Genomic DNA, 24,429 nt, shown 5'->3' with positions numbered 1-24,429 from the left:
TGAAATAAACTTGTAGGGGTTGGGTGAAATGGTTAAATCGTTTAGTCATTTTAGAGAATAGAGAGTAGTGGTTAAAGAGCCGGGTTCAAATCGGTGAATTCCCATCATACCATTGCACTCCAGGGCAAGACATTCAACAGCTGGTTTCTCCAGGAGAACCGTCCCTTGTGATACACCGACCGAGAGAAAGTCTTTCTCCCTGCTCCATGTCCTCTAGCCTTTTTTTGTTTAATATGACAGTGCGGAACAATGATCCTAGTGCGCCTGCTTTTCCAACACCTACCCTCCCCAATCACACTCATGCATGACATTGTGCGCCATGGTGGCGTGTATTCAATCACCTTCTCGTCTTTTGTCTTCACAGACGGTCTCATGAGTGAGGGCGAATTTCTGGAAATCACAGAAATCAAGCGGCATCAAGCAGAGGAATTTGAATGCATCACCAACAACGGTGTGGCGCCGCCAGACACACGCCGTGTCAAGGTCACAGTCAACTGTAAGTCGAGTCGTCAGAAACACACATTACATCCTAATGAGATTGTTGAGACTGTTCCAGAACACTTTGTGATGGCGTAATGGAAACATAAATTGAATTGCTGTCAGCCGTCTATAGAATTAAACTCTATCTTTTCATCGTCTCTTCTCTCATCTCCACGGTGTTGTAAAGAACTTGAGTAAAAGTACTTCATTACTGTACATTAGTGTCATGAAACCCTCTTGTTTTAGCACTGGTTGTTCATACTATACCTCAGATTTGAAAAAGACTCAAGTGGGAGTATAGAGAGTGGAGACAGCAACTAATAAAACACAGATGGACAACACAATCAATATTAAGAAAAAGGAATATTAAAATATGAGCGGAGAAACAAACCATAGAGTTCGGGGCACCTTGATGTATTTTACTCCAAATCTTTTTATTGGTTTTCAGCGACAGTACAGAATGACATCGTAAAAAACAGTAGATCATAAAACATTGTCCATTATTAATCCTTTACATGAACCCCCCCAAAAAATCATATAACTCAAATGAGGGAAAAAATCAAATAAATTTTTTTAATAATAAAATTACATTAAAGTTCCTTTTTTTATATATATCCTTCCACTTAAGAAGGATAGCCCGTCTGGCCAAGTTTGTAGTAAAAGCAATGACTTTACGAACTCTGGCCGACAAATCAGGCCTAGGGGAGACCCCAAATAGGGCTATAAATGGTTCAGGGTCAATATAAGTGTTGAGAGCTTTTGTAAGCGTCTCAAATATATTGGACCAAAAGGTTACCGGCTACCTTGATGTATTTTAAAAATATAACCCAATGACAAAAATCGTATCATTAGAGACTACTAACAACTATCATGAACAAATCAAACACGTTTTGATCAATTATTCTTTGAAATATCAATAAATCAGCATTATAACTTTGAGCTGTTGGTCTGTAGATCCACCGACAATTACAGATGTGAAGAACATGCCGGCCCAGCTGGGGAAAACTGCAATTCTGCGCTGTGAAGCTATGGCGGTTCCTACCGCGTCCTTTGAATGGTACCGGGATGACCGAAGGTAAGGTAACATTAACAAAGCGAGTGAAAGAGACGCCGTGAACCATGGGAAGCAGCACACGCTGGCTTACGTGACAACTCACTCAACTCTAAAGTGTGATCTTTCTTATTACTTCTTTTCTCAGGCCGGTAGAGAGCGATAACACGCTGAAGATTAAAAACGAGAAAACACGTTCCCTGCTGCTCTTCACCAACGTCACAGAAAAACACTTTGGCAACTACACCTGTTTCGCCTCCAACCGCCTCGGGGCTTCCAATGCCAGCATGTTACTCTTCAGTGAGTACGCTATTGCAGACACACTCGCACTCAAACACTCTCCAAACGTTCCTAACTCTACAAAGGCATAGAGTCAAGGATAAATAAACACCCTGCAGGAAGTGACTCTCCACTGTACAAAATAAACAAATGTGCAATTCTCGCTCCCCGATGCTAGTTTTCACGTAGAGCTCCTCCGTAGACGGATGGCAGCGATGTGTCCGTTGATGGAGCTTGAAAGCAAATGGTCTGGTACTGTAAACTCAGCAAAGCGCATCGTTTTCACCCTTTTTAATAATGCATAACTTGAACAAACTCCTGCAACAGCGTGAAGCATTTAAAAGGGTTTGTGACACTACAGCACAATTCCCATGCATTAGCTCGGAAGTCCTTATTATGATGTTTGAAGTGATTTAGATTGGGAATAAGTGACAATTTCATTTCTTTTTCTCTTTTTTACTTATTGATTAAGCTTGTTTAGCACCAATACAGCAAAAACGGTGTGCCTTAGGTGTGAAATTCATGCTTGTATTTTAAAGTGTCTCTAATATTCTATTTTAAAGGCTCCTTCAATAGGTTTACATGCATCCAAAGGTCAAAAAACACTTGAATTTTCTCAAAATATACATTGCAGCATCAGCTCTTTTCTCACAGTTTCTAAAATGGTTCGATAAAGCATCTGGTCTTTCTAAACTCCTCCTTTCCGAGAGCTTGCTCTGCTCTGATTGGTCAGATGGCCCAGTCTGTCGTGATTGGTCGAGCACTTACAGAGGTCTGGACCGAGGTGTATATAATAAAGGTTGTGAAATTGCCTAATATTAACTCTAATTTGGTGCTGCACGGACTTTACACAATGCTGAAAAAATGTTAGAGATTACCAATCGCATTAAAGTAGGAGGGCATTACGTTCACAGAAGCTGATCACGAATTAGTACATGGTCATAAAGTGTGAGATAAACTCAACATGTAATATTTGTCAGCTGTTTTACAATAGAAATATTAAACAACCAACAGAAATATTTAGGGGTGCAAAATAATAAACTTTTATTTAATTTAGCTGTTTTTAATTGAAAATATTGGCTATAATTTGCGTGATTCATTGCAATAAGTGTCAGTGTGACGAGACAAGAAAGATTAACAAAGCTATTTTCATCAGGCATAAGTTTAACTCTTTCCCCGCCAGCGTTTTTGAAAAAAGTTGCATTTTTGATCATTTTCACAGAAGTTTCATGGCCCCCCCAATATATTTTGTTGTATGAATATCTGAACATGAAATATATCAAAAGAAAGAACAGAGCCATTTAATTCTAGCTTCTAGTTTTTTTTTTTTTTTTTTTTTTATCAACACTTGAATGTTGAAGCTTCATAAAAAAAGCAAAATTTTGAGCAAAAAACTGAGAAAATTGCATTTTTGTCAAAAGACTTCATCCAGATCGTATTCAGAATCGTATACAGTCCTGTAGCTCGTCCTGGGTCGACATTTAATTCAGTAACATTAGACGGTTCAGTCAATGGCGGGGAAAGAGTTAATAATGAATGTGAGTGCGCACTCCATTTGAAACAAGCCCAACAAGTGAAGGAGACGCGCTGAATGAAATTGCACAACAATCACTTTAGATGGCTCTTATTGAACAACAGAAATGCAGCTGTTAATCAGTAAACAAAGCAGCTGCGCTCATTTCTGAACAGCATTTAAATATTTCCAACAGCCCAGCATGTCCTCCAACGCCCCTAGCAAACTCTATATTGTGACCTCTGTAATTATGAAACCCTGCGTACGGCCTTGTTTACAGCACGGGTCAGAAACCAAACTCTCATTAGCATATCTGAGTTTCAGATCTTTCTCAGCACTTGATACACAGTGATACGAACAGTAACAATGGCGTCAGTTTTACCGTATCAATCTCATCCTTTGTAAGAGCATCAAAGTGGATTTGCAGTAAACGGCGTCTTCTCGACATGAACAACTCAAACCAAACTCTTCCAGTCTGAGATACAACTACAGTGTTTGCAGGTTCAGCAGAAGTGAGACTGGAACTGCTGACGACTCACTTCAGGCAGATCAAAATCGATCCTTTCTTTTAGGAGACAACAACTCCATTTATCTGCACTTTGATCTTTGAAACTTCGCACACCTTTTACAAACAGCTGGATTACACACTGCATGAAAGGGAATATCCGAAAAAGCATAATAGGGGCACTTTAGCATTATCATGCTACCACAGAGAATTGTGGGAAATGTAGTTTTGTCACACATAAAAGCCAGTTTTATTGTTATTCTTCAGCTCACAAAATGTGCACATAAATTGCACAGCCAACAATTTAAAATGAACTATGATCATTCTAACAAACTTTCACAAGTTTGTTGTGCCTGAAGTGTTTGTTAACTGAATTAAAGTTTTGTTACAGCAAATATTGTGTCCACTGCAGGACATCAGTGTCTTGAGTAATACAGGATTCCTATAAAGCATGCACTGTTGTGGAAAATGTGCTTTGAGCGTTTACCGAAAGCTTTCATTGTCTTACTGTAAATAGTTCCTGTCTTATACAGTTGCTCTGCTTTATTGAAGACAAACCTCAGGGATTTTTAAAAACCCAGGGCTGAATGAAACAACAAGGACACAATAACAAATCATATCAACTCGAGAGATTTCCAAGTACTAGCGATTTTTCTCAGCAGTTTTCTAAATTATATATATATATTATTATTTTATAGGCAGGGAGACTATTTGGTTAGTGCACTAGAAGCATTCATCTCGTGATAAAGAAGGGAATCTCATGAAAACAATTCACCCTAAGAACAAAAGAAAAAAATTATATTGTCCATTTGCATTATTTTCATGTTTTAATGCAGCCGGTTGTTTTGCTTTTGAACTCCCATTATTCTCTATGGTTATTCTCATTACTGTAATACAATGATTTCTCCATTTAAATGAGCATGAGTTCAAGACAGAATAACAAATACTACTACTATATGATGTACTAACACTTAACTTTCATTATTAGTTGTAGTATTTCATATCACAGTGGCAGAATTATGATATTGACAATTTGTGGGTAAATTGTCTTTGCAAAAACATTTTTTTATTTTCTTTCAATCTTGGTGGTGAAATTATGGTTCACACAAAAATAGAAGTTTCCCTACTGTTAGCAAAACTAACTATTTAAACCAGCCCATGTTGGTTTTCTGTTTTTGTTGGATGTTTTAGCAGTTTTTTTCCAGGCAGACCTTCTGAAAACTATCAAACAAAACTCTCTGACCAGCAAACCCCATTAGTCTGTTTTGTTCATTATTCCGGGTGATTTCAGGGAAAGCAATGGGGTGTAAAGAATGAGGAAGGTTAAAGGGTAACTCTCGCCAAAATGCAACCTAGGGTCTTTTTGTTAATCTACCTGAGTCAAACTTTCGTTTAAAAGCATAATCAGGATGGAAACGCCACTTTTAAGTTTGACCGTATTTTCGTTTTCGATCAAAATGCCTTTTGAATGGGAGTGCTTCGGGTCACGACTAAAAATCGCTATTTTTAAAACACTAAGAAGGCTCGACACAACATGAAACTGTGCTGGAAGTCTCACCAGGGGCTCAACACATGAACTTGAGCATTGAGAACGTTGTGTGTGGATAATTTGTTGTTTTGTCGTTCGTGAAAATCAATATTGACCTTGTATTTGAAAAGGATGCTCATATAAGAAGCAATACTAAATTTCAGAGTCAGTTCATTCGCATTCGGAGATCGACTATTTTTGACTGTCATAATGCCGGTGGACACAAAGACAGTGAGTTGTTCAAAACCTTTCTTTTTAGTAAACTCTGTGTACACAAACAATGTTCTCAATGCTGGAGATCATGTGTAGAGCCCCTGGTGAGACTTCCAGCACAGTTTCATGTTGTGTCGAGCCTTCTTAGTGTTTAAAAAATTGTGACTTTGATGCTATGATAGAAGTGCTCCAAGCACTCCCATTCACAAGGCAATTTGACCGAAAATGAAAATACGGTCAATCTTAAAAGTGGCGTTTCCATTCTAATTATGCTTTTACACGAAAGTTTGACTCGGGTAGATTCACAAAAAGCAGTCTACAGGCAACAGCAAACGAACATATGAAACAACTGTTTGTGAATATTTCATTCATTTAAGCCTCTTTCTTTGCTGAGGATAATTAACCGCAGTGGTTTACTTGTTTTCTGTAGCAGTTAGCTCCTGATTCCTCTTACAAACTTAATGATGAAATGTTTTCAAACGGTACTGTAAATCTATAGCCAACTGAACTGCACAGAGCATAAACAACCAATTAGTGAGGAGAGTACATGTATGTCAGTTCTGCCACTGCAATTATTGCATAAATTATTAGCATTAGTGTTTCACGTAGTGCTGTATGATTTCCGTTCAGACGTTGTCGTATACTTATACCTCATTACTTTGTTAAATCTGCTTTATGAGATGCTAAAATGCTTTTGCCAATTCTAATAATAAAGGTTTCCATTTAAACAAATCTTTCTCTGTTCTCTCAGAAACATACATTATCATTTATCATTTCACAAAACTCAGCAAGTAGCCACTAGCCAGTATGTTGCTTAATTGCTATTAAAATATTTAAAGGGGTGGTTGATTATGATTTGACTTTTCTAACTTTAGTTAGTGTGTAATGTTGCTGTTTGAGCATAAACAACATCTGCAAAGTTACAACGCTCAAAGTTCAAAGCAAAGGGAGATATTTGCTTCTAAAGAAATCGTTTTTTAAGGACTACAACAAACGGCTGGTAGAGACTACATGACATTCCTTCCGGGTTAGTGACATCACCAACCCTAGAATTTACATAAACCCCGCCCCTGGGAACAAGAGTTGTAGTAAAGCACATTTGTGAGTCAGCTCAAACTGTAGCTTCCGTCTTTTCACATGCAATAGAAAGTCTCACAACAGTTCCTATACGAGCGATTTATAGATTATCATGACACAATATGCTAATTGAAGATAGTTAACTCCACATCAGCAAAATTTATTCATCAACTAACCATTCAGAAACATCCTGTTGCTTCTACATGTTGTCACTTCTTCTTGAGTCTCTCCATCATTGTATGACTTTGGTTTAAACATAAAAGGCAGAACAGTTTCTGACATTATAGTGTGTGTCTGCGTGAGGTAATCAGAGCTGCTAACACACACAAGCTGTTGAAGCTCCGCCCCCTGTGCCGGGAGCAGCAGCTCATTTGCATTTAAAGGGCCAGACACAAAACAGTGCGTTTTTTGCTCACCCTCAAAAAGTGACAATTTTAACATGCTGTGGAGTATTTTGAGCTAAAACTTCACATACACACTCTGGGGACATCAGAGACTTATTTTACATATTGTGAGAAGGGCATTATACCACCCCTTTAAGTAGCTCAACAAGCTCCTCTATTGATGAATTTCCTATTTAAAAAAGGCTTTTAAAGGCTTCCTATATCCATCTCTAGGTTCTGGTGATAAATGATTTCTAAGCTCTTCCTGAGAAGAAGCCAGCTTCACTCGATTTTAGGGTCACACTCTTTCTAGCCCTAAAGGGCAACCTATAAAGGCGCTGTTAAACACAAAAACAAAAGCAGCACCAAGTCAACTCCTGTATGTAATAACATAACATCAGAGTTTGACCGCGTTCTGGACCCAGCAGGCGGCAGATCTCTCAGTGGAGAAGTTTGATGCTGCTGGAAGATTCAATGCAGAGCAAAGGAGAGAGGAGGAGGAGGAACAGGTCACGGCAAAACCTTGGGATGGAGCCAAAACATTGTTGCATTGAGTGATTGAGCATATACACAGAAAGATCTTACATTTGTTCCAACGTTAGTTTTCACGCATGGCTGCTTCTGATTTTGGCATAAATTGGATAAAACTCTCAAACCTCCTGTGTTTTGTTTTTGTTTTTTTGTGCAAAACTCAATAGGGCTGTGTGTTATATTTTTTCACTATAGTGCTATATATCTCAGTACATCTCAGTATATCCCAGTGTAACAGTGGTTACACTACCTGGACGGGGCAGAAAAAGGAAGCTATCAATGGCTGCAACCGGATTTCTGAGAAGACAGGTTCAGAAAAAGTGAGTGACTGCAAAAGACCTGCAGAAAGACTTGGTGGCAACAGGCACTAAGGTTTCAGCGTGCCCACTTGCGTACTAAACGCAAGCCGGATCTACGAGACGTACACCACTACTGACCCAAAAGCACAAGAAAAGTGATCAAAATCATATAAATTATAACTTTTCGGCCCTATGGATCAGCGGTATGTCTGGAGAAAGAAGAATGAAGCATTAGCTGTAAAGAGCTGTCTACATTTAAGCATGGTGGCACTCGTGATGCTCTGCGGCTGCTTTACGTCCTCTGGCACTGGAAACCTGCAGCGTTTGAAAGGCAAGATGGATTCACTGAACTATCAGGAAATCCTAGGAGAAAACGTCATGCCGTCAGTGAGGAAGCTGAAGCTTGGGAGTCATTGGATCTTCCAACAGGATAATGATCCCAAGCTTACCTCAGATTCCACCAAGGTTTCAGAAGAAGTCCTGGAAGATTCTTCAGTGGCCATCACAGTCACCTGACTTGAACCCCATAGAAAAGAGAATATTGAGAATATTACTGAACTGGAGGCCATTGCTCATGAGGAACGGGCTCAGATTCCTCAGAAACGCTGCCAGAAGCTGCTGTCTGGTTATGCATCTCGTTTGCAGCAGGTCACAACAGCAAAATGATGTTCTATTAAATACTTAAGATGCTTGCCATGAAGGGGTTGAATAATTTTGAGATTCCAGAAGTCATTAAAAGTTGCATTTTTAGCTGAATTTGGGGAAACCACTTGAAACGTGTTGTGTTGGGCTATTTCAACTACTTTTGTTTGATTTGTTCATTGCAAACAGCTGAAAGTCTGTAAATGTTGCCAATAAACCTGATTTGCAATGGTGGTTAAATAATTTCGATTACAGCTGAATATTGTCCGCAGAATGCTGTGATTGACCAATGAGAGTGATACATTTTTTGTAGATTGGCTGTACATTATTGCTTACATAATGATTCTATAGCTAATTAGCAATATACAGTAGGTCCTTCACACAACCAGTATTAGTAAAACCATCCAGCATCATGACGGTCCATATCCATGTCATCTGTTTTTTGCCGTTTCTTCCCTCCTTTTCATTCCACCCTTCTTGTTCGTTGTCCGGCCCATTATGTCAGAGCGCTGCTCTCCTCTCCTCTCGTTTGTTCCCGCTCTGTTGTGTCCTGTTACCCCAGGATGTCATCAGCGGATTCTCTCCCTCCATTCTTCACATTTCAGTCCCCAGTGAGTGATTCCTGTTCTGTTCATGCCGTTTCCCCCCCTCATGCTTTACCATTGTAAGCAAGTCCTCCCTCTCTCCCTCCACCGTCTCATTCTGTCTCCCATTATCTCCGCGAGTTTTTCCTGTGATGAGTCTCCTGTCATCAGTTACATACGTCTCCTCTCCACACCAGCGTCTGGCCTTGACTCTCACTTCTCCATCAAACATGCTGCAACATTCATCTTCATCCTTAAGAGAATAAACATCTATCCCACCTCTGTCTGTCTTAGGAATAGATCATCTGGAAATGAAAATCCTGCAATTATTTATTTATCCTCATGTCGTTTCAAACTCGTATGCTGTTATTTTCTCCTATAAATTCTTTCATTTATTTTTCTATCTTCTGTTTAGGAATAATAGTGTCTAACTTCCTTCTCCTCTGAATGCTTTCACAATGTTTTCATAAATATGTTGTTTTGGCTCAAATATCACTTAAAGTTTAAATTAGTCATTTTAAAGTGAATATCAGTCAAACAAACTAAAATAATTCATCTGGAGTGCTGTTAAAAATAAGCCACATACACAACCCTATTGTTCATTCTATATATATATATATATATATATATATATTATTTTTTATTTATTTTTATTATTATTATTATTATTATTATTATATATTTTTTATTCATTATAATTTTTATTGTTTTTTTATTTCTTGCGTTTAATTTTGTTTTATTTTTAATATTTGATTTATTTGTGTAAATATTTGACATTTTAATAAAATAATTGTAATAATTTTAAGTTATTTTAATTGAATTTATAATTATAATGTAAGATTTAAATGCACTGTATACAGATATAATATACAGATTTATTAAGCCTTTACAAAATACTTCAAAATTAGATTAAAGTCAATAATTTGCGATCGTTTTAACCTGCATAATATGACTCATTTTCTAGTTTAAAGGGCTTGTGACATCAGTCAAACAGGGACAGTTGTTTTAGAAGTGGAGCAAATTATTTTTCAATAAAAATAATATATAAAAAACTATTAAATACTAAATATAAATTTGATTGAACATTGATGACATTTTTTTAATGTATTGAACATGCACCATACATGCACTCACTAAGATTTTTTATTTATTATTATTATTATTTTATTTATTTATTTTTGCTAATGATTTCATATTGACTTTACCACGTCCACCTTTGTCTCTCTGGTTTTCCGTGTTCACATCTGCTTCTCTGTGCTCTTGCAGGGCCCGGGGCGGTGTACGGCGGAGGGGTGTCTCTGAACGGACGTTTATCAGGAGTCGGTCTGTGGTTCTGCCTCTCCATCTCTGTTCTGATGAAGGTCTAAAACTTTCCCGCTTCGGAAGGAGTCTTTAAATACGAACCCATCACTGTGAACAAAAAGAAATTATGCATTAATCCAGGAGCCATCGCTACATCACTCGGTCATTCCTTTCTCTTCCTATTTCCATTCACGTCCGGTCGCATATCACGCTTCATTTCCCCCTCCCGTCGCCAACGACGGTCACCTTTTAACGTCCAAACCTGCTATGTGATGCAAATGATGTGAACGACAAGATAACGGTTCTGTGTCTCTTGATGTGCGTGCTGGACATGCTGGTCGTAACGTAACGGTGTTGACGACGATGGTTGCGATGTTCGGGTGACCCTCTCGGAGCTGTTTCACCAGCGGGCCCGTCGGCCGTTGACCCTCGGATCCGAACGCAGAGATCTGAGCTGAACGGTGGTGCATTCTGACATACGTAGCTACTATGAATGATGTCAAACCACGTGTTTTTCTTTCTAGCGAGGGTTAGCAGGAGTGCCGTGTCATCTCGGCCCCTCGTTTGCGTTCGTTTGGGCTCTCGACCCAAAGCGAACATCTGACCCGCGTCCAGCCCTCATATTGTCCTCAGTCTGTCCATCACTCAGATCGTCCTCAGTGTAAATATATATGCAGTAGAGGCCACTCATTTCACCGTTTCCCATCAGCCTCTCTGTTTCAGCCTTTTGGCTTGGACGATATTGCTGCCTTTAAGTCACGTTGGAATGATCGTATTTACGAGATGAGCATGCATTCGCCACCAAAATGTCATTATTAGAGGAGATTCATTGGTATTGATCATAATAAGTTTAGTTTTTAACTCACATTTAGAAAAGTGCTCCTCCTAGTGCTTAAACGTCTTGTGTTTGACAGGAAGTTAAAAAAATTTAATACTTTAAATTGCTTTTCAAAATGAGTTTTTTTAGATTGCGAATTATAGATATGTTAGAAATGCAAAGTGAGAACACTTTCTGGTTGTCGAACTTTAGTTAATAAAATAAAATTACAGCTGTAGACTCCATTCATGTACTAAAAACATTTGCAAACATGGCTTAGAAAAGTGAGAAAGCGATGCAAAGAGTGAGAGAAATATGAAGTTGCGCAATATGTTTCAAAATAACGTGAATGCATCATAAATACGTTCAAACTCGTAAGTAGGAACTTTCCACAAGGACTTGAAGGCAGCAGAAGTTTCTGGCGTCTCCTGCCCTGAAACAGTTCATCGACTTCTCGTTGCTTGTGGATAGCATGTACCGGTTAGAAATGTCCCTCTTGTGACCTCACTTCCTGCACCGACCCCGTTTTAACCCCCTGCACTGTGTACATTTTAATCTGCAAGGTTAACTGCTATTCCTTTTTGGTGTTAATAATAATGATGATGATGATGATAATAATGATGATGACAATGTTAATAAGTATTTGAATAAATATGATAGTAATTCCATGTGAGAAAAAAATGTCAGAGCTGATCACAAGCCATGTGTGTGAAAATATTTTGTACTAAAAATCACTGAATTCATCAAACAGCAAAAAAAAGAACAAAAAAACTTTTTGAAGTATTGTGCTCTGTTTTACCATGATTAACTTTTTTAAAAATGGAAGTAATTTGACCAAGTCCGTTAAAGAGAGCAATCAGTGAAATGTGAGGGTGCTTGCACGCTAGATGAATCAGAAGATCTGTTTTGAGCTTGAGAAAATGTTTGTTGGAACACAAACATATACGAAGTAGAGCATCACTTGTCCAATCCATGCATTTGTCCTCTTGTCTTTTCCATTGAACTCAATGCATTTGCATTGGAAACTCTAGCGTGTAGGCGCCCTAATATCATTTCAAATGTGTACTGTATGTATTGCGATTTTTTTTTTTTTTTTCATGCTGTTGATGATTGTAATGTATGATATATTATGCCGTAATGATGTAATGCTCATGTCTGCCTCGATGACATAACCAAAAGCCTCAGAATCCTGCGATTACACATCAATATGTTGGTGCAATGCTGCGTTCCATTCAAAGACGATTGTCGGATATTCCTATGTGATGTCTCCATAAATGCACGCATTAGTTCATGCGTTACGCTATGGAAATGACATGAGTATAGGCAAATGAAGCAATGCTACCATTAGCGTTCCTCTGTCAATCAAATTGCGATGCCATGCTATGCTAGCATTTGTTCAGTAGGTGTTCAGGTTTCAGACAGGATCATAGTCGTGTTTTATGCACATTTGCTTAACATTTTATTCATCACAGTGCATTTTATTTACTCAGCGTGTGAATTTCTGCAGCAGTTGCAATTATGACTTCATGTTGCATTTGATTGCACTCTTCCAAGTTGAATGGAACGCAGTATTAGATTCTGTTCGCTGCCTCTTTTTTTAATTTTTTTTTGGTTCAGAATCAGATTAGCGGGAGATAAAGATGTAATTAGCCAGCGACTGTGACTCGCTAAGCAAGCGGACCGTCGTTTTCTCTCCGTCCCCCATCTGGTGAGCGGCAGAGCTCATAAATCAAGCTCAGTCCAGGCACTGACAGAATCCTCTTCAAGGACAGCTGTGCCTATGAGTCTGAAGCCTGATGTGGAGTCCGATCCCCTACAGGATAATTAACCGCCACTTAAGAGCACGCGGCGAAGAGGCTTTGACGTAAAGCAGCGGTGCGCGACTTAACGCGGTGCTTTATGCAACCCTTCATACTGACCCTGCATGAGCCTAACCGTTCAGTTTGCAATGTTAATGCTGTATATACTATAATAGGATAATGTTGCGTTCCCTGAATATGTGCACCATTATTGCATTTCAGCCCCGGAATAAAACAGAAACCCATTTAAAGTTCAATTTAAAGTCTGACGGCCACTACGCCATTATTAATGAACGCTGAAGACTGTGCATTCATACATAAAGATAAAGTACACAGTGGCCGCAAAAAAAGTATTTGAACACTTAAATGACGCTTGATTTGTCTTTGCATTAGATCATACATTAAACCATCTGACCATTTGTTTTTACGAAATAAAGTACACACTTTAAAGTACTTCTCAAAATGAAGTTTGATAGATTACAAAGTATACAACAATAAAAATGGTGTTGGAAATTAACAATTGGACACTTTCTGGTTGTCGAACATTAAGTTAATAGAATAAACTTCAGCTGAAGACTTCATTAATCTAGTAAAAATCATAGCAAAAATTACTAAAAGTGAGACATGTAATGCAATTGACATTCAGACATTTAATTGTGACTTAAATGTCGAAATACTTTCCCGCCACTGTACGAGGGTTCAATGTCAAGCACAAAATCTCTTAACCTTTCTATCCCGCTGTCACTCCGCTTTTGTCATACTCATGTTCGCATCGCCCTCGAGGTCCGCCGATCCATCTCTGTGTACATGTACTCTCCTCAAATATAAGTAAACAAAAGAGAAAAAAAAGTATGAAATGTCGTTTCACATTCTCGGTGTGGGTATAACGCATGTAAATGTCTGTTTTGGGTGGTTTATATGGGTGTGTGGTGGTTATCGTGATGGAGCACTGCTGGTGTAGCCTATGTTTCGGCCTGGGATCATTTCCCCTCGTGATTCCCGTGCTGAACTGCAGAGATTCGGATTGAGAGGGGACTGAGGTTGAGGTCTGGCATGGAGGACAGATGGGAACGAGTCGGATCGGACAGGGAAACCTGCGAAACGCTCTACAAAAGCAGTGTGTCAAAGGCATCTAGGCACATGCAAACTCAGTGTTTGTGTAACACAGCGTACTAAGAAAGACGGAAACTATAGCGGCGAAATGTATTTTAATTAAATTATAAACTAAAATGAAACTTGTATTTTCTGTCCAGTTCCCAAATATTTAATCCGTCCCTATTTACAAATGGCTTACTTATAGTTGTCTGTGCATATTAAACTGAGATAGAAAGAAGTAGTTTAGCTGTGCACCTTTTAATCTCTTTAAAGGCCTGTTCACACCAAAAACTATAAAGATGACTATACGTTCTGCTTATTCTAAGCCTGCGCTTATGTTGTCAGTCGTCGTCCGTCGTTTTAAATGCTCAAGCTCTGTAAAGTAGGATGGATTTTGATTAGCTGTCAATGTGTGCTGGAAAAAAATCGTCAAATTTTAATGAAATGGTTGTGGTGTGAATTTTGCTATTCTTTTATATTTACAACAATTTATATCTTTATGGTTATCGTTATAGTCAATTCGGAGGCCTTCAGTCGAACGATTAATTAAAAACATGTAATGAAATGAATTTAGTAAGGAAACATCCCTGTGTCGCTCTGAGACACGCAATGGCTCTTTGGATTGGTTTGAACTATGTTCGTTGGCGAAATATAAAGCAAAATAGACAATGTTCTACGGCTAAAATGAAAGTCACCTAACATGAACTTCTCGGGTATGGAACTGTTGAAATCAATAGACTATCACATTTGCAATTGTGCTGCTGATATTCGGGAAAATAGCATCTATGGCCTGTTATAAATATTAATGACAAGAGCTCATACAAGACCCATATATCTTGAATATTGAAGGCCTTATTATTAATTTTGGTGGTATTTTTGCCCCTAGCCCCCATTCATTTCCATGATGACGGCTCTTGTTCGAGTGCGAGCGAAGGCCTCCTCTGTTGTGAGGCCCATTTCAAGTGAAGCATAGCAAAGGCCACTACTGGTTATAGTTATCGTCCTTGGTGTGACCAAGCCTTAACTCTCTCAAGTTCGTTCTAGATCGTTGCATGTGATGTTATGGGGATTTGGAAGGAAGTCTGCAACCAGTTTACTTTGGAGGTACTTTCATACAAAACTCATTGACTGAACAGTAAAAGTCATCATGCTTTTCATCTGCTGCTCATGTCTATAGATCTAACACAGGACTTGTTCCTGATTAGTCCCCAAAACTGCACAATGTTGCCTAATTATCATTTGTCATAGTGTGAATTAATAGTGAAAGTTAAACCTGCTTCATTGGGCCACAAGATGGCAGTGCCAAATAACACTGCATGATGCATTTAGTAGTAGTAGTAGTAGTAGTAGTAGTAGTAGTAGTAATGATACTGGGGTTTAGCTGGCCAGAAAGGTGGTCTCCTAACCTGACCAGCTGACAAGTTCCCATAACCTTTTTAAAACCATCAAACTAGACCAGCCTGACATGTAAAACCAGCTCTGTGGCCACTTTAGCCTGGTTTAAGATGTTGCTTTCAGTATTGCATGTGCTTTTGTTTTTGTTGCACTAGCCAGTGTTACATAAATAACCAAAATATGTACAGAGAGCTTTTGAAAAACTGAAAATCAGTGCCTATTGATACTGTGTATCTGGAGACAAAATAGTGAGACAGTTTGCATGTAGAAGTAGATCATAGAACGGGGCGAATGTTAGATAGTCCCACCGTTGGTAGTCAAATTTAGATGGAAAAAGATAAATTGTGAGAATATAAGCGGGCAGATGCTTGTTATGGGTACTATGTATCACTAATATCACAAGATTGTTCTCATTAATGCAATTAAAAACGGCTTTAGGCCAGAATCAAATGCAGATGTGAATGTTTGGTGCTATTCAGGTTCTTGGCTATAAACGTCAACAGTTTACTAACTTTCTCAATAAGATTGCTCCATCAGGAAAGAGAAAACTGACCGTGTAAGACGTAGTTTGTGCTAATGTTATTGTGTCGCATCTTGCACTATAGATGTTGCGTTTTGAAGATGTCTGTCTGTCTGTGTGAACGTGTCAGGATGACGTCTTTGGCCATTGCATCACATCTTGCTGGTTTTCAGCATCTTGTGTGATTAGCGTTGCATTTTGAAGTCAATAGCTAAAAAATAATTACATTTTTAAAAACACATCTTTAGAGAGATTTTTTTAGTCAAAGAAGTCAAACGAAGGCATTTTGGCTAAAGGAACTCTCAAAAAAAATAAAAATATGTAGGCCTAAATTTAAGATTTATCTGAATTGCATATAAAATGTACATTTAACTTACAGAGTTTTAATATAAGCCGGTTAACTTACTGTAATGTGATTCGTATTTGTCAGTCATACACAAATGATTTCACATAAGATGATAGAACTAATAAACTGAATGCATTTAAATACACAATTTATATAAATAAATCCATTTCTTTCAATCTCATACATTTTAACTAAGTGTAAATATTCCTTGTTGCACTAGTCATATTTTAACCGTGTTCATACGCTTTAACTGAATACATGTAATTGTTTTCACAGTCAACAGATTTCACGCTGATTGTAAACAATCTGAATAAATGCCTTTTGACATTATTTGAATCAAATCAAATAGATACAAATAGTTAATAATAATAAACACCATGATTTTTTTATCACAAATCTTTCCTGTTTAATTGATGTATGACTGACAAACATACATCACATTAAGTTTAGTTGCAATTCAAATCCATAAATCTCAAATTTAGGCCTAAATACTTTTTTTTTTGTGTACATTTTATAATGCATACAAATATGATGCTTCTACTTAGGTTAGATAGTACTGTTGATAGATAGATAGATAGATAGATAGATAGATAGATAGATAGATAGATAGATAGATAGATAGATAGATAGATAGATAGATAGATAGATAGATGTTGCTGACAGAGTTTATTGTAATTTACGAGAGGGATTTACGAGAAACAGATGGTTTTATGTCAATCATTTGCACATGTTTGAATAAGAATTCACTAATTACTAATGTGCATAATTAGGACTGATTCAGTTGTCAGAACACACAGGCGTTAAGAAGACATAACAGGGCCAGTTTCTCCAGAGTCAGCGGGTGATCGACCCTCCGCGGCGCGTGATTCTGAGCCTCGCCGAATGTCAACAACACATGCTGTGTTTGAGCAGAACATGCCCACGCCTGCGCTGTCAGTCTCGGGGTGAACACACACCATTAGCCCGAGTCACTTTCAACTGGTTTCTAAAGGAGTTAGTGGCCTTTCCAGCCAGTCGGACGTCCTTTTCCCGATCCGAGCGTCCCGGCGCGCCGTGTCCTCCAGACCTCCACCTCAGTGTCTCTGTAATATAGCCGTTTGTTTGTGTGAGTGTGTGTGAGTGTGAGTGTGTGTGTCTGTACATTCTCTGGCCTTCTTACGGGCAGGCATGCTGGGTCGTGATTCTGTTTCAGACAAATGGATTTTATCCCCCCTGTAATTGTCAACTGTCTTCAAGAAATTAACTGAAGAACTGCGGAAAATAACAGAACGTTGTCTTCCACAGCGACACATTCTGTGCTGTGATGTAACGTTTCTTTCAACGTCATTTGTTTTACAGTTTTCCCTGTCCTTTGTTTTTAGGTGTGTGTGTAATTTTTTTTTTTTAATCCACAGAGAGGAGAAAAAAAGTCAAGAATTAAAAATGGAAGTTGAAAAATAAAACTGAATTTTGTTTTTAACATACTTTTTTGAGTCTGTGGTTTGTTTTATTTCTCTATTTGCATCCAGGGAAAAGTGCTTATTAAAGAAAACAGACCTGATGCTGTGACATTTGATGTGTTTTTGTGTGTTTGATGTCTTCTGAGGTCAAGGCAAACACCTGAACATGTAACAAATGAAGCATTAGATTATAGGGAAGCTTGCTTCTGCCACAGAATAAAAAAAAGAAAAGGTAATTACAATTTTATCTCACAATTCTGGCCTTCTGAAATTCCTTGTACATGTTGATCAAGCCTGATGTACCACTGAAAATGAACTTTTTTTAGAATCGATTTATAGGTTAAATGTGCTGTATGTAGCTTTAGTACTAAAACAAATCCTTTTTTTTTTATTGCCTGTGTGTCAAGGGGTTGTAATCTCACATTAAAATGATCCACTTTGCGGGTTTTGTTATTACCTCTGAAAGCAAGTATTCTTATTTTTATGTGAAGGTGCCGGGTCGGATTTACCGCGAAATCCAGTGACGTCACCTGCATGTGCGCTCCCGAGCCTCTCGCCTCGTCAAGCCTACTGACTTTGCACTCAACAGCGACGACACTGCAACTTATGACATGTCTGATAACACTAAGAAACGACCTGCTCCCAGCACAACACGTCACAGACTCCAACACAAACTCCACATATTGATAAAAAAACAATAAAACGTTTTTTTCTGCTGAAGCTCGTATTAAAGGCCAGACGTGAATCGGATAAACTTAGGGTGAAAAAACACGGATCAACATCGGCAGGTCATTTGAATCATGGAGAAACCTTATCTACAAACCTAGAATGTACATTTCCTGAAGAAAATGTGAGTGCTTGCAGTGGCAAAATTCGGCACGGTTGATAGGGTTCCATATTTATCATGGTACGAGCATGGAGCATTAGTTCAACGTCAAGCTGATAAAAGTAGCTTATTATTGTAACGTTGCAGTGGGAGTTTACCTGAGTTTCCAGCATGTTGTGGGATGCTTTCTCCGGTGTGTTGCGTGACGCGTCTCAGTCTGGCCGGTACCCACACTGCTCGCTCATAAATTCGAGCACGCGCAAGAGCATGCGCTTGTCAACTTATTGGTTACAATCTGAAACATCACCGCTAGAGGCCGCTGAAAACTATATACAGCTCCTTTAAAGCTATATTATGTAACCTTTTTTTTTGTTCAAAATCAACAAAATGTAAATAATGAGCCAATACATCCTCAGTCCTTCTTCCAAAACGTATTTTGGATTCACTATGGTAAGCCTATTATAAGTGTTAACTGTATATTTTAGACTTTGCAGGAGGGTTTTTGCGTCTCTTGTCATATCCGTAATTAGGTCAAAGTTGCTCCGCCTGCTTTGTCTGGTGTAGGAGCGGCAGAGGTTAATGTGATGTGATGTTTTACATAGAGAAACGCAGAACAGAGCGTAGAGACAGCTCGTAATAAAACAAGAATCAACATTGGCGTGGCTTTTCAAAGATGGAGAGAAGTGAGAGATGTTGTAAGAGTGCCGCAGAGATGATGGTGAGTAAGGTATTGTATTGAACAGATAAAACTCTAACAGAGTTCACTGTAAAACATGATCTGTTGTGAAGTGTCATTTCATTATGGTTGTTGTAGCGCTGTGCTGGGAAGTACCTTTAAATGGTAAATGGACTGCATTTATATAGCGCTTTCACAGACCTATGGCCACCAAAGCGCTTTACATAAGCAACAGCCTCACATTCTTGCTCATGGACACCTCGACACTTGGGCAGGTGGAACCGGGGATTGAACCACCAACCTTCCGGTTTGTAGACAACCTACATGAACCACTGAGCCACTGCCGCCCAACATTAGGGTGCAACTAGCCTGGTCCTACCAGAATCTCGTACATTTCATTTGTCTGGCAACTCTCCATTGACAAGCGTTAAAGGTACAATATGCAAGAATTTTGCATTAAAATATCCCATAATCTCAAGGCCAGTGTTATATATTTTGTTAAGTTGATTACTTACAATATCCCAAATGTTTCCAACTATTTTTAAATCGTGAGAAAATTGCGATTTTAACCAAGGAAACGGGGCGTTAGAGCAGGGGGGAGCTGGGAGTCGCCAGTCAATTGCGTCATATCCGCGTTACCCTCGGTTTCCGCTCGTACTGCGTGGAGTCCTGGACAAATGCGGAAGTTGTAGTTGTAGCGTCTATCAAGCAACACACGTACCTTGTTTCTTGCAGTTGTTATGGAACATAATTATTCTTTACCGATTGCAGCTGGTTCTGTCGACAAAGTAACGTTATGCTTAATTTTATATTTCCTAATGTAGCATTCGGTATGTAAGGGAAGTATTATTGCTTTAGATTTCTGTTTAGTTTATTGACATTGTTTATCACGTCTGGTGTTTATGGCCATGTAAATAAATATAGCATGTGTTATACATAAATATTAATCAGTATTTTGGCAAATATGTTCGAATGTACTTTTACAACAATTGTTTAGAACACGTAAAACTGCGCAGCGTTATCACAACAATGAATTCGACATACAGTAACATCTATGATAACCAATGTAGTATTAAACCTTACTTTTCTTGCGGTTAATTCATTTTAATGAAATAAAAGTGTGATGAGGTTTAAGAGTCAGGAAGGAAGAAGACAGGGATCGGCGTGACTGGGACTCGTACTTTATTAAAATAAAGCAAAACAAACAAAAGTCGTGCACAACGCGCATTCACCGTGGCAACCGCGACGGCACAAAACAGTTCAAAAATGAGAGCTCGGATCCACCGGTTTTCTTCCTCTGCGTCCAATTTTCTCTCCAGTCTCTCTCTCGTTCCAGCGCGCGGCTTATAAGCGGTCTCTCCACGCGGATCACTGCAATAAAACACAGGTGTTCGTCATTTGCACTTGACCTACTTGCTCGTCTCTTCTCTCTCCCATTACAGACCGCGCTGAATCCCCCCCCCCCCCCTCGCCACAAAAAGCATGTCATTATAAAAAAAGAACTTAGCCTCATCCATGAACATGGTTTTAGATTCCCGTCTGACTGATTTACATCCACGGTGGAGTTTAAAACGACAGTTCCCATCATTCCACGCTCCTTCACATCGTCATCAAGCTACGCCGTTGTTGTTGTTTGGAATGTAGCGCCCTCCAGAGGCCAAAAATTCTTGCATATTGTAGCTTTAACTTCCTTGAAGGCGGGTTCTCTGTTAAAGTGTAAAACTATTGGATCTGCCATAACCAATCGCTAATGTTTGGTCGTGACGTAACTCTACAACTCAAACTAGCGCACGACATCAACGTCATCGTTCTCAGCCACTCCCTCTGTTCGCTGATTGGACCGGTAAAAACCCACAAATATACCGCATACCCAGACGGAGTACTGAAGGAAAATGAAAATTGAGTGGAAGTACGAAGGAGGGCGGAGCCAGGCGCTGTGCTGGGAGGTAAAGGGTATTGTACAACGGGCTAAAGGCACATTTGACTTTATTCTCTTTTTAGCCACTAGATGGCACAAACATTTGTTTTTGATGGTGCACGAGGAAATTTGTCTGATCCTTGACGCGATCGCGAAGTTGATTCTGCGCTAATTTGATCTAATATTTAATGCTTTTTAAAATGTTGTAGATTTATGTTGCAAATGAGAATCGATAAAACTATTTACTATATTTTGAGACAAAGGTCGTCTTGATGATTTTCAGTTTTGTTCAAGCCCAGTAAACAATTGCCGTCTTTCAACGTTGAAATATGGTTGAAAATAAGTCGGTCCGCCTTGGACTGGTTTACGACGTGATTTCAAGTAAGTCGTTTCGGCCGGACTGTTTGACTACGTGATTTCAACTGGTCATCTAAGACAGGATAAGTCTGTTCTACATGCTAAAATAACGGAGAAAAACAAACTACCAAACCATGTTCATTATTATCTCAAATAAATTTAAAGAGTTTTACATATTCCATCCAGACGTTGAAGATCGACCTGTTTTCAACGTTGAAAAGTCGTAATTAGACGTTGAAGATTTACGTATATTCAACGTCTAATAGACGACTTTTTGCTAGCTGGGAGGTAATTAAAGCAACAGTTGTTCAATAACGGAAGAATATGTAAAAGAATGGTATTTGTGTTAAAAGGCACAATAATTAACATTCTAATAAACAGTGGCTGACTTTTCCATTTGTTGACATGACATTATTAGATTCAGATGGTAAATATCATATATTAAGTTGGGTGTCCACCTTAGAGATAATCGCCATATTTATAATGAAACCATCATATTTAAAAATATGATATTAAAGGAATAGTTCACTTAAAAATGTAAATTCTGTCATCATTTACTCGCCCTGAAGTTGTTTCAAACCTGTATGAATGTATGAAAAAATATATTTTAAAGATTGTTAGTAATCAGATGACATTGACTTCCATAGTAGGAAAAAAACACTCTGGAAGTCAATGGCTAGTCAACTGTCTGATTACTGACAATCTTCAAAATATCTTCCTTTGTGTTCAGCAGAAGAAAGAAACTCATAATGAAACCATTATATATATAAAACAAAGATTATTAGATGATGTTCTGTTTATTATAAGCTCTCTGCAGTTTGTGCTTTAAATGGTCGAGCTCGTTAAAGCAGGATTCTGATTGGCTGTCAATGCTTTTATAGTTCATCAGGAAAATAAAATCGTTCTTTAAGTGATTCCAACATATCATGTTCCTCTGTGCCGTTATCGTTATAGTTGTGGTGTGAATTTTTAGAACTATTGTTATTGTTATCGCTCAACATATCATAAGAAAGTGTTTTAACCTCCAATAATTCTGTTGTGTTTCTATAAATGCTGTTGTACTGTTTTATTTCAGCAAGTGATTCTTCAAAAGAGAGTTATTTTCACTGTCCATGTCGTTTTTTCCTCCTTCTTTCTTCTGTTTTTATCTTTTCCTCGAAGTAAAGGGTTATTTGCATTTTTCACATCAGCTTCAGTCGTTTCCTGATACCATCTTTATTTCTATTGCAAGCAGACATTTAGGAATAATATTGCATGAGCATAAAATTGTCCAATTATGTTCAAAAGCCTATATGTTCATGACATTCAATTCAAATATATTTGTTGAAATACATTTTATCGACTTTATTTAAATGCATGGGTTATTCAGATTTGGGTCAACAAGGTCAAATAGCCAACAGAAATAAATGTGCCACTTTCAGAATTTAAGGTTTATAAGTCCAGTTTAAATAGTTTAAAAGTTAACTTTATATATTGCAATTAACAACTTGAGTCAAATAAAATAACTTTTTGGTTAATGTCAATGCCTGCACTATAATGACATGGATAAGTTTTCACTGGCGATAAACTTTCAGCTACTTGGTTGAACAGTTACACAATTCATCTTGTTTTTAATGACTGTAATTTCATGAAAAGTCATCCTTCTTGGAACAAGCCTTCAGCCTTAGATGTATTTACGTCCACACATCATTTGTTGAGAAGAAAGCTGGCAGACACTGGCATTTTCTAGTTTGCAGGGAATGGCTCATTACAGAAACAGACTTGCTTCGGTGACATTTTACGTCCTGTCTGTGTTCTTCAGAGGAAAGACTTCAATACGAACACCTGGACATGGAAACAGTGAAGCATTAGATATATTCTGTGTGAACCATTAAGAAATTCCTGCTACATCTTGATTAAAGGGGTGGTTGATTATGGTTTCACTTTTCTAACTTTAGCTAACATTGTGTAATGTTGCTGTTTGATCATAAACAACATCTGCAAAGTTACAACACTCAAAGTTCAAAGCAAAAGAAGATTTTCTTTTAAAGAAATCATTTTTTAAGGACTACAACAAACGGCTGGTAGAGACTACACCACATTCCTCCCGGGTTAGTGACATCACCAACCCTAGAATTTACATAAACCCCGCCCCCTGAACTCGATTTATAGATTATCAAGACAGAATATGCTAATCAATGAGTAGAAGATAACTACACATCAGCTAAATAAATGAATCAACTAACCATTCAGAAATGTCCTGTTGCTTCTACATGTTGTCACTTCTTCTCGAGTCTCTCCATCATTGTCTGACTACGGTTTGCACATAAAAGGCTAAAAGTTTTTGAAATTTTCAGTGCATGTCTGTGTGAGGTAAAAGAACACCAGCTCTTGAAGCTCCGCCCTCTGTGCCGGGAGCAGCAGCTCATTTGCATTTAAAGGAACAGACACAAAACTGCGTGTTTTGCTCACCCTCAAAAAGTGACAATTTTAACATGCTATATAAAAATATCTGTGCGATATTTTGAGCTAAAACTTCATACACACACTCGGGACATCAGAGACTTATTTTACATCTTGTGAAAAGGGCATTATACCACACCTTTAAACGAGATGCTGAGAAAAATCTTTCTTATTTTAATATTAAGATTTTGGGTGTCTATAAATATGTTTCCCAAACTGAAATATGCGAGTTGATTATTATTTAATTAAATAATATAATAATTGTAATAGTTATATTTAATTTAATAATAATACAAATGCATAATAATTAATAAATATAACTCTTAATCCATTTAACAATTAATGTAACATTTATATTCAATTTAATAATTATATTATGTATTATAATGAATTAATCAACAATAATAATAAA

The 24,429-nt window shown here is 38.1% G+C and overlaps 1 protein-coding gene across 2 annotated transcripts in view; it reads left to right on the top strand.

Moving 5' to 3' along the window:
• Positions 1–24,429, top strand: part of iglon5 (IgLON family member 5) — a 409,655-nt gene that overhangs the window by 198,178 nt on the left and 187,048 nt on the right. The window contains exons 5-8 of one of the 2 annotated variants that reach the window (XR_014200698.1): positions 365–496; positions 1,435–1,555; positions 1,680–1,831; positions 10,352–16,717. Coding sequence is in view for 1 of the 2 variants with exons in the window: in XM_082150106.1 (XP_082006232.1) it covers positions 365–496; positions 1,435–1,555; positions 1,680–1,831; positions 10,352–10,452 (506 nt within the window). In the remaining variant the exon portion in view is untranslated. Of the gene's footprint in view, positions 1–364; positions 497–1,434; positions 1,556–1,679; positions 1,832–10,351; positions 17,802–24,429 lie in introns of those variants that run through there. The other variant, XM_082150106.1, reaches the window with a different exon arrangement.

This window comes from Leuciscus leuciscus (genome assembly GCF_965113295.1).
Source record: "Leuciscus leuciscus genome assembly, chromosome: 20".
Classification (NCBI taxonomy): Eukaryota; Metazoa; Chordata; class Actinopteri; order Cypriniformes; family Leuciscidae; genus Leuciscus; species Leuciscus leuciscus.
The sequence above is the reverse complement of the archived record's forward strand: the minus strand, read 5'-3'. Positions and strand labels throughout refer to the sequence as shown.